Genomic DNA, 16,856 nt, shown 5'->3' on the forward strand with positions numbered 1-16,856 from the left:
ACAATGGGGGATAGTACTGGTGGGCACTATTCCTGGTATTCATTTGGTGGTGAAGGAAACATTTCATACCCACCGTCATCCCTGTGTCTGAGTCGGTCTCTCCCCCACAACCCATAGATGGGCAGGGTAAGTGGATTGGCCACACCAATTTGCCCCTTAATTGGAAAAACAAATTTAATTTGAAGAAATATCCAACCGTAATTGTCCCAAAATGGTGGTGATGGGTCTTTCCCTTGAATTGCTGTTAGCGACTTGATACACTCAGTGACTTGCTAGTCTACTTCAGATGGCACATTGGTCTTGAACAGGAGTTACATATAGACCCGAGTGGACGGGAATGTCAGCTTTCCTCCTCAATAGGAAATCCAAGAAACAACTGGGAATTTACACCAATCCAACAGCTTGACAGTCACTTTCACAAAAAAGAGTTTTATATTTCACAATTTTCTTTTTAAACCAAACTTAAACTGACATAGTAGAATTTGAACATTGTGGATGCGTGCAGGCTTCTGGATATACAAACCCAACAAAAGAACCAATCCACGACTTCCGGTGACGGCAGGCGGGAGGCAGCCACACAATGGAGGGCTCCCGTTCAGGAACGGCATTTTCGGGGCTTTAAGCCCGGTCCCAGGGTCCACGGAGGCAGCAAAAGCAAGGAGAAGGCACAGCGGAGGCACAGTGAAAGCACAGTAAAGGAAAACGTCGAGCAAAAAAACGGCTGTAAAAAAAACAGCTGAAGGTCCGTCGGGGAGTAGAAAGGTCACCGTGCGGTCACCAAGGAAAATGGAGGCTGGAGCACCGGGTAGGCCGCATTGCTTACGGCTGAAGAAATGACTACGGTAATGGCTGCAGAATTCGAAAGGCAGTTTACAAAATACATGGAGACAATGAGGAAGGAGATGAGGGAGGTTTTGAAAGTGCTGGTGGAGGAGGCGATTACGCCGGTGAGGACGGCGGTGGCAAGCGCAGTGACGGAGGTGCGGGAGCAAGGGGAGACGCTGAAGGAAGTGGGGGAGACATTACTGCAGCACAGTGATCAACTTACCTCGATGGGGAAGGAGATGCAGACGGTGATGGAGATTAACAAGGATCTGCGAGGAAAAATGGAAGACCTGGAAAACAGATCCAGGCGACAGAATTTGAGGATTGTGGGGCTGCCCGAAGGAGGTGAAGGGCCTAGGACGACTGAGTATTTTGCTGCGATGCTGGCGAAACTATTGGGGGAGGGGGAGGATCCCTCCCAAAATTAACTGGATCGGGCTCATCAGTCGAGGAGGCCTGTACCAAAGGCGAGTGAGCCGCCAAGGGTAGTGACTGTGTGCTTCCGTAGGTACAGTGTGAAGGAGAAGGTCCTGTGCTGGGCCAAGCAGAAGCGGGTGGTGCAGTGGGCTTGAGCTGGTATACGTGTATACCAGGACTTTATGGTGGAGCTGGCGAGGAGGCGGGCTGCCTTCAACCAGGTGAAGAGGGCACTGTACATTAGCAAGGTGCAGTGCGGCAATGTATATCCAGCGAAGCGGAGAGTAACTTACAAGCTCAAGGCCTTTTATTTTGGAACGGCGGAAGCAGCGGAGGAGTTTTCGAAGGCAGAAGGACTGCGGCAGAACTGAGAAATGGTCATGTGCCGATGTAACCTCATGACTGTATTTTCTTCTTTTTTGTTTCACTGCGTGCAGGTGTATGGGCTAAAGGAGCCAATGCTGTATGTTTTTGGACAAGGGAAGTGATGAGACTTTCACTCGAAGTGAGGGCTCTTTGGGTGTAGGTGGATATGCAGGGTGTGTGTGCTAAAAGGGGATTTCTGGGCTTTCCTAGGGCCGGGCAAGGGGGAAAGGGACCCAGGCGGGGCCTCTGCGCTGGCCGGTTTAAGCCGGCCAGTGAACGGGAGTGAGGTGGGGGGGAGGGGCTGCGGCCATCAGAGCCGGGCAGAACAGGGTCTGAGGGGTCTAGACGGGGTGGAAAGTTGGGGGAAAGGAACAGAGGTTGGGGGGAGGAGTTTTACAAGAGCCAGTGGAGGGGAGGAGTTGGAGGGGGGGGTGGTGTTTACAACTCTTGGGTATCATGTACGGTACTCTTTCAGAGGTTGGATGGCGTTGAGTGTGTGTGTGTGTGTGTGTGTGTGTGTGTGTGGGGTGAGGTGGGGGGGGGGGAGAGTGGACTCTATAGGTTAATGGTGACCATGGGCGGTCCCGGACTCCCTTTTTCTTTTTCTCCTTTGTTCTTTGTTTCCACCGTGGGAGGGTTTGTTTTATTGGATGCATATATTGACAGGTGGGCCGTTGTTTGGGGTGGTGGGAGGATGGGAACGTTGTTATTGTTGAGGGGATTGGTTTTGTGTTTGTTACCGTTTACTGTCTGTGGGTGGGGTATAAATTTTAAAGGAAAATGTGAAAATGGAGAATAAAAACATTTTAAAAAAAAAGAACCATTCCATACCTCGGCTCATCACTGGTGTATTTAAAGCAATGATCTTCAAAGTCGGGGGCGTGACCCGCGGGTGGGTCTTGGGCGGGTTTCGGGGAGGGTCTCGGAGCCGTCCATCGCGGCTCTCCCGATAGTACAAATTCGCGCACAACAGCCTCAGCTGCCGGTTTTTAACTATGCCGGCTGCGAGCGGCCTTTTTACCATATAAAAAAAATGCGGCCACATTGCGCGTGCATGCCCGCTCATCGTTGTGCCGCAGCCGGCATAGTTAAAAGCCGTCTGCTGCTCACTCTGCCGGTTTGGAAGCACTTGGTTCTTCTGAACGAAGCGAAGGCGGAGTTTCCCCATGGCAACTAGCACCATCGGACCCACCCGCAGAGATCCAGCACCATGGCTACCATCTCAGAACTCGCCTGTATCTACAGCGCGCTCATCCTGCACGACGAGATCACTGTCACTGAAGACAAACTCAATGCTGCTGTGACCATTGAACCTTTCTGGACTAGCCTGTTTGCCAAGACATTGGCTAATATTATACATAGAACATAGAACAGTACAGCACAGAACAGGCCCTTCGGCCCTCAATGTTGTGCCGAGCCATGATCACCCTACTCAAACCCACGTATCCACCCTATACCCGTAACCCCAACAACCCCCCCCCCCCCCCCCCCCCCCCCCCCCCCCCCCCCCCCCCCCCCCCCCCCCCCCCCCCCCCCCCCCCCAACCTTACTTTTATTAGGACACTACAGGCAATTTAGCATGGCCAATCCACCTAACCCGCACATCTTTGGACTGTGGGAGGAAACCGGAGCACCCGTAGGAAACCCACGCACACAGGGGGAGGACGTGCAGACTCCACACAGACAGTGACCCAGCCGGGAATCGAACCTGGGACCCTGGAGCTGTGAAGCATGTATGCTAACCACCATGCTACCCTGCTGTCCTAAATTTGTCAATAGTCTGATCTGCAATGTTGGTGCTGGTCATCGTGCCCCAGCTGCTGCAGCATTTGTTTCCACCTCTGCCCCTGTTGCTGCTGAAGAGAAAAAGGAAGAGAAGAAACAGGAAGAATCTGAAGAGTCTGACAATGACATGGGCTTTGGTCTTTTTGATTAAATGTGCCATGCAACAACATTGTTACTATTTGCAAAGAATAAATAAAAATTGAATATAAAAGCTGCTGTGACCGTAAATTTGCGCAATCGGAGACGCAGAAGATTTATTTTTAAATTCTATGTAATCTTCCTGCCTGAGTTAGGCAGAGAGCAGGTCACGGCCCCAGAATGTTGCTAACACGTGCTTTGGCCACGATTGCGGTTCCTCCATTTTGTCAGCCGCAAACAAGGTAAGAGAAAATGGTGGGTCGCGAAGGTCGGCCGGCGTGGGTCGCGAAGGTCGGCCGGCGTGGGTCGCGAAGGTCGGCCGGCGTGGGTCGCGAAGGTCGGCCGGCGTGGGTCGCGAAGGTCGGCCGGCGTGGGCCGCGAAGGTCGGCCGGCGTGGGTCACGAAGGTCGGCCGGCGTGGGTCCCAAAGGGCAGCCGGCGTGGGTCCCAAAGGGCAGCCGGCGTGGGTCCCAAAGGGCAGCCGGCGTGGGTCCCAAAGGGCAGCCGGCGTGGGTCCCAAAGGGCAGCCGGCGTGGGTCCCAAAGGGCAGCCAGCGTGGGTCCCAAAGGGCAGCCGGCGTGGGTCGCGAAGGTCGGCTGGCGTGGGTCCCGAAGGGCGGCCGGCGTGGGTCGCGAAGGGCAGCCGGCATGGGTTGCGAAGGTCGGCCGGCGTGGGTCGTGAAGGTCGGCCAGTTGGTAAAAATGGGTCCCCCGAAAAAAAGTTTGAAAATCTCTGATTTAAAGGAAACCAGATAACAGCGAATAGCCTGTGTAATGCTCTGAGAACTACAATGTCTGTATCTGTGGAAGCGGAGGCCAGCAGTGTTACCGAGGAAGGAAACACTCAAGCTATACTTCCTCTTAGTGAGTATGAGGTTTCCCCAAACCACACAACTGTCGCCAGAGAGAGAGGTAACCACAAATAGAGCAAATAACAAGAGCAGCAAAAAAACATGGGCAAAGAACAGTAAGAGTAGACAGAATACAGAGCAGAATGACCAGAGATAGGAAACCTCAACGACACAGAGACGAGTGAAATTGGGATCGTCCTCTTTAAGAGCAGAGAAAACTATGGGGAGAGAGGGGTTAAAAATCATGAGGGGTTTTGATAAATACAGAGAAACTGTTTTCACTGGCAGCAACCAGAGGACACAGGTATTTTAAAAATTTGCAAAATTACATGGGCTAAGAGGAAACTCCACCCATCCATTCGCTGCCTGAGGAGGCAGTGGTAGCAGGTTCAATGGTAAATTTCAAAAGGAAATTGTACTATTGGAAGGGGCAAAATTTGCAGGACTAAGAGGAAAGAGCAGGTGAGGGGGACTTATTGGATAGCTTCCACACAGCAGGCAGTGACTTGATGGGAAGAAGGGTCTCCTTCTATCCTGTTCAATTGCACGAGTGATGAACAGAAATTGATGACATTAAAATAATCTCCTCAATGCCCGCCACAGTCAAGGGCAATTGGGGTGTGGACAATGCAAATCAGCAGAAAGTACTCAAATCTTCATCTTACAGATGGTGTCATTCACACGGATTGAAAGTAACTACACAAGAGAAAAGGAAGTCAGGGCACTTTCCTCTGGCTGTCAGGTTGACTTGAGATATTTCGAAGATGGTGTAGTAGATGTCAGTAGCTGTGCATGAGGTGACTGTCCCACTCGAGGCTTTTCCCCCCACACACCCTCAAAATATCTGCCAAATCTACAGGGAGCTGAGTAAGTGGAAAATTGTCAATCTCCTATTGTCAAGAAAAGATGGAGCTTACATTTATATCGCAACTTATCAATCTCTCCTGCCACCCCTAAGTGTCACAAATATTAATGACTAGATCCCGTTTTTAAGAGGCTTTCATTGAGGGAGGAAAGTTAGCCAGGACATGGGAACAATATCTTCCAACGTGACATGGGATCTCAAATACTCACCTAATAGGCAGATATATTATCGTCTGATGCAAATAATGGCACCACCAACAGAGCAAGATCCACTCGCTGCTGCACTAGAGCAATTGTCTCGATTACATAATAGAGTAATAATAACTGAGCCAAACTGCCACATTGGCTTTTGCTGGTCATTCTAGTGAAATATTGGAGAATGAGTCAAACAACATTCGTCAAAAAGCCACAACAATCAGTGCCCGGGGGGCACCCGGTTCTTATTCCCATTCAGTTTATGATTGCACTGTTTGCAATGACACCTGCAGCGTCCCCATCTATACGGCAAATCAGAGTCAGTCACTAATGTGCACACAGCATTGGGCAAGGGGCAAAATTATAGAAACACACCACTGGCCCACAGGGAAACTGAGAGAGCGGGTCGACTTGTCTGGTAGCAGGCAGCATGGGGGGAGTGAGTGGGCTCAGGGGTGGGGGATGTTGAGTGTGTGCCAAATATTGTGGGATACACATTTTGCCGGCTCAGATCGTACCTTGTGGAGTCAGTGTGCTCTAATTCTTTTACTTCTGAAAATAATGACCGTCAATACAGAGGAATAATTCTAAACTCAGCTAATAGGCCAGTCTGAGAGAGCCGGTGGTATTAGTCCATCAAAAGGAAAAGGCAAGGGCAGCACGGTGATGCAGTGGGTTAGCCCTGCTGCCTCACGGCGCCGAGGTCCCAGGTTCAATCCCGGCTCTGGGTCACTGTCCGTGTGGAGTTTGCACATTCTCCCCCGTGTTTGCGTGGGTTTCGCCCCCATAACTCAAAAACAATGTACAGGGTAGGGGGATTGGCCACGCTAAATTGCCCCTTAATTGGAAAAATGAATTGGGTACTCTAAATTTAAAAAAAACATTATTAAAAAGGAAAAGGCAGCTCAGCAAATACATTTTAAGTTGGTGTCAAGTGTTCTTAATTGATCACATCCAAATACTTCCAGGATCAGTGATAGAAAGAGACAGTAATGAACTGCCAAACAATGCGTATTGGAAGATTGGCATCTGCATCATTCTCATTCAGAATGACATAGAATGCACCAGGTTTTAGTTATCTACTCAACAAAACCTTTCAGCCAATTAGCATCAAGGTGCCATCCTCATTGTCAATTTCATGTAACTGAGTACAGCAGCTTCATTTAATTGATTTAAAATACACAATCTTTTTAAATAAAGAATTTATTTTGTACAATAGTTTAAATGCATATTTCACTATACTTATATTGAGGTTTCTCTAAATCCAAAATGGATTACTGACAGAAGCCCTAGAATTTGGTTGGGTTTGCTGCTTGTACACAACAGAATTCTTGGGTCCCTGCGTATATTAGCAGTGGGATGGCGTAGAGGGAGCTTTACTCTGTATCTAACCCTGTGACGTACCTGCCCGGGCAGTGTTTGATTGGAACAGCGTAGAGGGAGCTTTACTCAGTATCTAATCCTGTGCTGTACCTGTCCTGGGATTGTTTGATGGGGACAGTGTAGAGGGAGCTTTACTCAGTATCTAACCCATGGTATACGTCACCTCAGATGCCAACACTAAGGCCTCGAAATGTGAAATATTCCAATGCTCCTGATAAACATGCCTCAAGTTATTGAACTCAAAGTTCAGAGAGGAGGACAGATGGTCGTTATACCTTGTAACACAGGGTGGCTAGGTTGGAAGGTGACTCCTCCCTAACTGCTCGGATCTCAGCCGCTGGCACCAAGGTGAACACGTCCTGGATGGATGTAGCTGTGTCTGCCCAGAACTGATCCCAAAATGCATCATCGGTGGCCTCCACTGGCTGCAAAATGTAAGAAACAAGGGTTACAGCTACAACACATAGATACACACACCATACCACACTGACACACAACCACACCACTCCGATATGTACAAATACAAACATGTACACACCCAACACACAGTGAACTACTCAACAACAATTGCACCTTTAACAGAATAAAACTTAACACGGTGTTTCACAGGAGCATTGAGGTTTATCAGGTGATATTAGGGCATGGTCAAAGAGAGAGATTTTAAGAATCATCTAAATAAATGACAGGAATGTGGAGAAATGGTGAAGTTTAGGGAGGGTGAAGTTCAGGGAAGAAATTCCAGAGTTTAGAGCCAAGGAAGCTGAAGGTACAGCAACCAAGATGGAAATCAGGATTGTGCCAGAGTTCAGAATTGAATGAACACAGGGAAGGCACAGATACAGGGAAGGCAGAGACCATGGAGGGATTTAAAAACAAAATGAGAAGCCAGTGTAGGTCGGTGAGTACAGGGTGGGTGAACAGGACTTGGTGCAAGTTAGGATATGGCTTTAATTTAAAGCCAATTGCATTCTCCACACAACTGAAGAGTTTGAACTTCAGGGACATCGCTAAAGTACAAAACTATTGACCTACAGTGTTTAATTCAGAGAACAACATCTCCATGGCAATTCAAAACTAAATGGACTATCAAGCTCCTGTTGTGCCATTTAACGATCATGTCTGATCTGCAACATAATTCCACCTTTTCCCAATATCCATTAATACCTTTGGTTCACTAGAAATCGGTCAATCTTTCATTTAAAATGAACTGATCTAGTGACTCAGGACGGCACGATAGCACAGTAGTTGGCAATGTTGCTTCACAGCTCCTGGGTCCAAGGTTCAATTCCGGGCTTGAGTCACTGTCTGTGTGGAGTTTGCATGTTCTCCCCATGTCTGCATGGGTTTACTCCGGGTGCTCCGGTTTCCTACCACAGTCCAAAGATGTGCAGGTTAGGTGGAGTGGCCATGCTAAATTGCCCTTCCTTAGTGTCCAAAAAGATTAGGTGGGGTTATTGGGAGAAGGTGGAAGTGTGGGCTGAAGGAGGGTGCTCTTTCCAAGAGCTGATGCAGACTCGATAGGCCGAATGGCCTTCTTCTGCACTGTAAATAAAAAGATTCTATGACTCTCAGGGGCTGCATGTCGGTTGAGGTTGCACGTTAGGTGGCTCCTGCTAGAGTCTCTGGTTTTTGGACTTTTATGCCAGGGATACTTTGTGGATGAGTTGATGTGGGAAGTCATAAGGAAGATGAGAAATGTCGAAGCCGCAGAAGAAGGGTGCTAGAGAGAAGAGGGTGAGCGAAAGTCAAGTGAGGCTGTGAGTCCTGCAGGAAGAAAGATGGCAAGGCTGGGTCGGCAGGTGGGATCGCTCCACTCACGGTGGAAATTCTGACCGTGGTGATGTCGGTGGAGTCTGGAAGACTGTGGTGTCCCCAGCGTGCCACTGCTCCCCAGATCTAGAATACCTAACGGTTAAGTGTCACCCCTTCTACCTCCCATGTGAATTCACCTCTGTACTCATCACAGCAGTCTACATCCCACCCCAGGCAGAAGTGAAGGAAGCACTTGACGAACTACATTCCACCATCAACACCAAGAAACAAATCATCCCGAAGCCCTGATAATCGTAGCTGGAGACTTCAACCAGGCCAACCTCAGGAAGGTTCCACCCAAACTCCATCAACATATCTCCTGCCCCACCAATGGTGCAACCACCCTGGACCACTGCGACACAAGCATCAAAGGTGCCTACCGCTCCATTCCCCAACCACACTTTGGCAAATCCGACCACAAGTCAGTATGCCTACTTCCGGCTTACAAACAGCAACTCAAGCGTGCTGAACCAGTAAAGACAATCGTGCAGTGCTGGTCCGAGCCATCAGAGGATACTCTCTGCGATTGCTTGGAGTCTGTGGACTGGTCCATATTCAAGGCTACGGCAGCTAACCTGGACGAGTATGCAAACACCATCAGAGACTTCATCAGTGAGTGTGTCGAAGACTGTGTACCAAAGAAGACAATAAGGGTGTTCAGTATGGCAGGGCCTACACAAGATCACAGGCTACAAAAGCAAGGCCAGGCGGAATATCTGGGGCTGGAGCATCCCTACCCTATGATCTGAACAAGTTCTATGCCCGCTTTGAGCAGTCAGCTAATGCATTAATGCCACCCGCCCTAACAGCCCTGGACATAACCATGCTCATTATTACAGCCTCAGAGGTAAGAGCTGCCTTCTTGAACGTGAATTTGCGGAAAGCGAAGTCCCAGGGCGAGCAATCAGAGCCTGATCATCAACTTCAGGAAGTGCAGCACGACACACACTCCCGTCTGTATCAATGGCTCCGAAGTAGAGATGATCGATAGCTTTAAGTTCCTGGGGGTCACCATCACCAACAGTCTGTCTTGGTCCACTCACGTTGATGCAACAGTCAAGAAAGCCCAACAACATCTCTACTTCCTACGGAAGCTAAAGAAATTTGGCATATTCTCGACTCACAAACTTCTGCAGATGTGCGATAGAGAGCATCCTATCCAGCTGCATCACAGCCTGGTATGGCAACTGCTCGGTCCAAGATCGCAAGAAACTGCAGTGTGGTGAACTCAGTCCAACGAATCACACAAGCTTGCCACCCCCACATTGATTCTGTATACACCTCCCGCTGCCTCAGGAAGGCAGACAGCATTATCAGAGACCCCACCCACCCAGGAATTGCCTTCTTCCAGACCCTTCCATCAGGCAGAAGGTACTGAAGTCTGAAGACCCAGATATCCAGACATAGGAACAGCTTCTTCCCCACAGCTACAAGACTCAACGACTCCCCCTCGGACTGATCTGTTCCCTGGAAGAACCCTATTCAGGATGCCCTATGCTGCTCTTGCTCATGTATTTGCTTTGTTTGGCCCCTTGTTCCACACCGTAACTAATCACTGTTTGTTGATGTACCATTTGTAAATGCACTCTGATTACTGTTCTTTTTGTCTACTATGTACGTACTGTGTACATTCCCTCGGCCGCAGAAAAATACTTTTCACTGTACTTCAGTTCATGTGACAATAAATCAAATCAAATCTAACCTGTGAAGTTGAGAGTGACAAATGGAGGGGGGTTTACATGTGCTTTGGGTTTTGTTTATTTTTCCTTATGGGTGCAGTTCTGTATTGTTTCGTGGTTTAAGGGAGGTGGGTTTTCGGCATGTTGGGGGGGGGGGGGATGAGAGAACCTCAGTCAGGATAGTGATGTGGAACGTATGGGGCTAGGGGGACCGGTGAAGAAAGCAAGAGTTTTCGGGCACCTGAAGAGTTTGAAAGCTAATGTGCAGGAGACCCATTTGAAGGTGAAGGATCAGGTGAGGCTTAGGAAGGGTTGGGTGAGTCAGGCATTTTGTTCGGGGTTCAGTAGTAGGGTTCGTAGGTGTGACGAACTTGGTGAACAAGAGGATGAGGTTTCAGATGGGGAGCCCAGTCACCAGAAGCCATATTCGGGGTGTCGGATCGGCCGGAGCTGCAGGCGAGTGTGGGGCAGATGTTTTAGCCTTCACCTTGATAATTTGGCAAAGGTTAGTATCATGACCTGTACAAGTTTGGAGGGCCGAAGGGCCTGTTCTGTGCTGTAATGTTCTTTGATTGCTCGTAGGCAAGTCTTGTTGGGGTGGAGGTCAGCTTCTCCACCTTGTGCCTCAGTGTGGCGAGGCGTTTCTGTTCCTGGAAAAGGTGAAATAGGGGCAGCATGGAGGCACAGTGGTTAGCACTGCTGCCTCACGGTGCCAAGGTCCCAGGTTCGATCCCGGCTCTGGATCACTGACCGTGTGGAGTTTGCACATTCTCCCCGTGTTGCGTGGGTTTCACCCCCACAACCCAAAGATGCGTCGGCTAGGTAAATTGGCCAAGCGAAATTGCCCCTTAAATGGAAAAAATGAATTGGGTACTCTAAATGTTAAAAAAGAAACGGTGAAATTTGCTCTGAGGAGAGGGAGTGATGGGGTCTACAATTGTTGGAGTTTGCTCATCATGCATTTTCGAGAGTTGAATAACCGCTTGAAAGTTCCTAAAGTGTCCAACTCCATTATCACAGCAGGCAGTCCATTCACCACCCTAACCACTCTCTGAGTAAAGAACCTACCTGGGACATCCCTCCTATATCTCCCACCCCAAACCTTATAGTTATGCCCCCTTGTAACAGCTACATCCACCCGAGGAAATAGTCTCTGAACGTCCACTCTATCATCTTCTAAACCTCTATTAAGTCGCCTCTCACCCTCCTTCGCTCCAAAGAGAAAAGCCCTAGCTCCCTCAACCTTTCCTCATAAGACCTATCCTGCAAACCAGGCAGCATCCTGGGTAGATCTCCTTCACCCTTTCCTGTGCTTCCACATCCTTCCTATAATGAGGTGACCAGAACCGCACACAACACTCCAAATGGGGTCTCACCAGGGTCCTGTACAGTTGCAGCATATCCCCACGGCTCTTAAACTCAAGCCCCCTGTCAATAAATGCTAACACAATATAGGACTTCTTCACGGCTCTATCCACTTGAGTGGCAATCTTCAGAGATCTGTGGACATGAAGACCAAGATCTCTCTGTTCCTCCACATTCCTCAGAACCCTGCCGTTGACGCTGTAATCCTCATTCAGATTTGTCCTACCAAAATGAATCACCTCGCACTTATCAGGATTTAACTCCATCTGCCATTTTTCGGCCCAGCTCTGCATCCTATCAAGGTGAACGACGGAGGTTCACCTGAGGAAGGAGCAGTGCTCCGAAAGCTAGTGATTTGAAACAAACTGTTGGACTTTAACCTGGTGTTGTAAGACTTCCTACAGAGAAAACTACAGCACTGAAACAGGCCCTTCGGCCCTCCAAGCCTGCACCGACCATTCTGCCCGTCTGAATTAAAACCCTTACAGGGACCATATCTCTCTATTCCCATCCTATTCATGGATTTGTCAAGACGCCCCTTAAACGCCACTATCGTCCCTGCTTCCACCACCTCCTCCGGCAGCGAGTTCCAGGCTCCCACCACCCTCTGTGTAAAAAAAACTTGCCTCGTACATCTCCTTTAAACCTTGCCCCTCGCATCTTAAACCCATGCCCACTATTAATTGACTCTTCCACCCTGGGAAAAGACTATCCACTCTGTCCATGCCCCTCATAATCTTGTCGACTTCTATCAGGTTGCCCCTCAACCTCCGTCGTTCCAGTGAGAACAAACCAAATTTCTCCAACTTCTCCTCATAGCTAATGCCCTCCATGCCAGACAGCTTCCTGGTAAATGTTTTCTGTACCCTCTCCAAATCCTCCACACCTTTCTGATAATGTGGCGACCAGAATTGAACACTATATTCCAAGTGCGGCCTAACTAAGATGCCTTTAGGAAATGTAAAAAACATCCATAGCTATTCCCCTGTCCATTACCAGTTTAGTTCAGTTGCCTGGACAGCTGGTTTGTAATGCAGAGTGAATCATAAGATTCCTACAGTGCTGAAGGAGGCCATTCGGCCCATTTAGCCTGCATTGACCCTCTGAAAAAGCAATCTACCCAGGCCCACACCCCGCCCTATCCCTACAACCTCCCTAATCTGCACATCTTTGGACACGAAGGACAATTTAGCACGACCAATCCACCTAACCCGCACATTTTTGCACTGTGGGAGGAAATGGAACACCCGGAGGAAACCCACGCAGACATGGGGAGAACGTGCAAACACCACAGTCACCTGCCTTGGTGAATTGAACAGTGATGCCAACAGCGTAAATTCAATTCCTGTACCGGCTGAGGTTAATCATGAAGGCCCCGCCTTCTCAATCTTGCCCCTTGCCCGAGGTGTAGTGATCCTCAGGTTAAATCGGTGCCAGTCAGCTCTCCCCCTCAAAAGGAAAAGCAGTCTATGGTCATCTGGGACTGTGGAGACTTTACTTTTACTTCAATCAATCAGGTGGGGGCAGCACAGTAGCATGGTGGTTAGCATCAATGCTTCACAGCTCCAGGGTCCCAGGTTCGGTTCCCGGCTGGGTCACTGTCTGTGCGGAGTCTGCACGTCCTCCCCGTGTGTGCGTGGGTTTCCTCCGGGTGCTCCGGTTTCCTCCCACAGTCCAAAGATGTGCGGGTTAGGTGGATTGGCCATGCTAAATTGCCCGTAGTGTCCTAAATAGTAAGGTTAAGGGGGAGTTGTTGGGTTACCGGAATAGGGTGGATACGTGAGTTTGAGTAGGGTGATCATTGCTCGGCACAACATCGAGGGCCAAAGGGCCTGTTCTGTGCTGTACTGTTCTATGTTCTATGTTTGTAAGGCACAACCTACCCTTTCTCTCTGATCAGTTGAACATTTAAGGCTTTCCATTCACTCAAACCTTAATGATACATCCTACTAATCCCCAAAAGAGTTGTCTTCTGAAACTCACTGTTTCCCTCTCTCACCTTTCGTAAATAGCAGAGTGACATGTGTAATTTTCCAATCTAAAGGAACAGTTCCTGAATCAAAAGAATTTTGGAAGATTATAATTAGTGCATCTTTAAAACCCTGGAAGACTTCTGGTCCCTGAGATCTGTCATTTTTCAGTGTCATTATTTTCCTATTATCGCCATCCTCACTTACGCAAATTTTGGTGAGTCCTTGTTCCTGATTCAATAGGTTTCCTTGGGATGTCTGGCAAGCTTGATCGCATCGTCTACTGTAAATACTGACAACTTACACCAGGCATTGTGAAAGTCGGAGGCGCGACACACGGGTGGGTATCGGGAGGGTCGCAAAGCCGTCGTTGCGGCGCTCCCAATCGCACAAATACAACAGCCGCAGCAGCCACCTTTTAATTATGCCGGCTGCAAGTGGCCTTCAAAATGACCATGAACATCTAAAAAATAATGCGGCTGCACTGTGCATGCAAGCCCGATCATTGGTGCGCATGCGCAGTTTTGCACATACGCACCAATGTGCGGGACGCATGCGCAGTGCGGCCACATTTTTTTTGTACAGTCGCAGCCTTTTTTTTTTTACAAGTTATGGGGAGTTTTTATCTGATAAAATTTTACAGGAAAAAAATGCAGAAACTGAAAATGTTTTCATCCTCTAGAAATTGAAGGTTCACCACATTTCACCTAAACATTACAAGGTAAGAGAAAATGGTGGGTCGCGCAGGCCAGCCGGCGTGGATCGCGGAGGCCGGCCGGCGTGGATCGCGGAGGCCGGCCTGCGTGGATCGCGGAGGCCGGCCGGCGTGGATCGCGGAGGCCGGCCGGCGTGGATCGCGGAGGCCGGCCGGCGTGGATCGCGGAGGCCGGCCGGCGTGGATCGCGGAGGCCGGCCGGCGTGGATCGCGGAGGCCGGCCGGCGTGGATCGCGGAGGCCGGCCGGCGTGGATCGCGGAGGCCGGCCGGCGTGGATCGCGGAGGCCGGCCGGCGTGGATCGCGGAGGCCGGCCGGCGTGGATCGCGAAGACCGGCCGGCGTGGATCGCGGAGGCCGGCCGGCGTGGATCGCGGAGGCCGGCCGGCATGGATCGCGGAGGCCGGCCGGCGTGGATCGCGGAGGCCAGCCAGCGTGGGTCGCAAAGACCGGTCGGTGTGGGTCGCGCAGGCCGGCCGGCGTGGATCGCGGAGGCCAGCCAGCGTGGATCGCGAAGACCGGACGGTGTGGGTCGCGGAGGCCGGCCGGCGTGGATCGCGGAGGCCGGCCGGCGTGGATCGCGGAGGCCGGCCGGCGTGGATCGCGGAGGCCGGCCGGCGTGGATCGCGGAGGCCAGACGGCGTGGATCGCGAAGACCGGCCGGCGTGGATCGCGAAGACCGGCAGGCGTGGATCGCGGAGGCCGGCAGGTGTGGATCGCGGAGGCCGGCCGGCGTGGATCGCGGAGGCCGGCCGGCGTGGATCGCGAAGACCGGCAGGCGTGGATCGCGAAGACCGGCCGGCGTGGATCGCGAAGACCGGCAGGCGTGGATCGCGGAGGCCGGCCGGCGTGGATCGCGAAGACCGGCAGGCGTGGATCGCGGAGGCCAGTCGGTGTGGGTCGCGCAGGCCGGCCGGCGTGGATCGCGAAGACCGGCAGGCGTGGATCGCGGAGGCCAGTCGGTGTGGATCGCGGAGGCCAGCCGGCGTGGGTCGCAAAGACCGGTCGGTGTGGGTCGCGCAGGCCGGCCGGCGTGGATCGCGGAGGCCAGCCGGCGTGGATCGCGAAGACCGGTCGGTGTGGGTCGCGGAGGCCGGCCGGCGTGGATCGCGGAGGCCAGCCGGCGTGGATCACGGAGGCCAGACGGCGTGGATCGCGAAGACCGGCCGGCGTGGATCGCGAAGACCGGCAGGCGTGGATCGCGGAGGCCGGCAGGTGTGGATCACGGAGGCCGGCCGGCGTGGATCGCGGAGGCCGGCCGGCGTGGATCGCGAAGACCGGCAGGCGTGGATCGCGAAGACCGGCCGGCTTGGATCGCGAAGACCGGCCGGCTTGGATCGCGAAGACCGGCCGGCGTGGATCGCGGAGGCCTGCCGGCGTGGATCGCGGAGGCCGGCCGGCGTGGATCGCAGAGGCCGGCCGGCGTGGATCGCGGAGGCCGGACGGCGTGGATCGCGGATGCCGGCCGGCGTGGATCGCGAAGACCGGCAGGCGTGGATCGCGAAGACCGGCAGGCGTGGATCGCGAAGACCGGCCGGCGTGGATCGCGAAGACCGGCAGGCGTGGATCGCGGAGGCCGGCCGGCGTGGGTCGCGGAGGCCGGCCGGCGTGGATCGCGAAGACCGGCCGGCGTGGATCGCGGAGGCCGGCCGGCGTGGATCGCGGAGGCCGGCCGGCGTAGATCGCAAAGACCGGTCGGTGTGGGTCGCGGAGGCCGGCCGGCGTGGATCGCGAAGACCGGCAGGCGTGGATCGCGAAGACCGGCAGGCGTGGATCGCGAAGACCGGCCGGCGTGGATCGCGAAGACCGGCAGGCGTGGATCGCGGAGGCCGGCCGGCGTGGGTCGCGGAGGCCGGCCGGCGTGGATCGCGAAGACCGGCCGGCGTGGATCGCGGAGGCCGGCCGGCGTGGATCGCGGAGGCCGGCCGGCGTAGATCGCAAAGACCGGTCGGTGTGGGTCGCGGAGGCCGGCCGGCGTGGATCGCGGAGGCCGGCCGGCGTGGATCGCGGAGGCCGGCCGGCGTGGATCGCGGAGGCCGGCCGGCGTGGATCTCGGAGGCCGGCCGGCGTGGATCGCGGAGGCCGGCCGGCGTGGATCGCGGAGGCCGGCCGGCGTGGGTCGCAAAGACCGGTCGGTGTGGGTCGCGCAGGCCGGCCGGCGTGGATCGCGGAGGCCAGCCGGCGTGGATCGCGAAGACCGGTCGGTGTGGGTCGCGGAGGCCGGCCGGCGTGGATCGCGGAGGCCAGCCGGCGTGGATCACGGAGGCCAGACGGCGTGGATCGCGAAGACCGGCCGGCGTGGATCGCGAAGACCGGCAGGCGTGGATCGCGGAGGCCGGCAGGTGTGGATCACGGAGGCCGGCCGGCGTGGATCGCGGAGGCCGGCCGGCGTGGATCGCGAAGACCGGCAGGCGTGGATCGCGAAGACCGGCCGGCTTGGATCGCGAAGACCGGCCGGCTTGGATCGCGAAGACCGGCCGGCGTGGATCGCGGAG

The 16,856-nt window shown here is 52.9% G+C and overlaps 1 protein-coding gene across 1 annotated transcript in view; it reads right to left on the reverse strand.

Annotated features, from left to right (window-relative positions):
- The window catches only part of LOC119952914 (protein HID1-like), a 208,756-nt gene extending 200,872 nt beyond the window's left edge, over positions 1-7,884 (reverse strand). The window contains exons 1-2 of the mRNA XM_038776544.1: positions 7,855-7,884; positions 7,098-7,247 (exon numbers count right to left, since the gene is read on the reverse strand). Coding sequence (XP_038632472.1) covers positions 7,098-7,247; positions 7,855-7,884 — 180 coding nt within the window. The remainder of the gene's footprint in view (positions 1-7,097; positions 7,248-7,854) is intronic.
- Between the last annotated feature and the right edge of the window lie 8,972 nt (positions 7,885-16,856).

Source organism: Scyliorhinus canicula, chromosome 18 (genome assembly GCF_902713615.1).
Source record: "Scyliorhinus canicula chromosome 18, sScyCan1.1, whole genome shotgun sequence".
NCBI classification, from domain to species: Eukaryota; Metazoa; Chordata; class Chondrichthyes; order Carcharhiniformes; family Scyliorhinidae; genus Scyliorhinus; species Scyliorhinus canicula.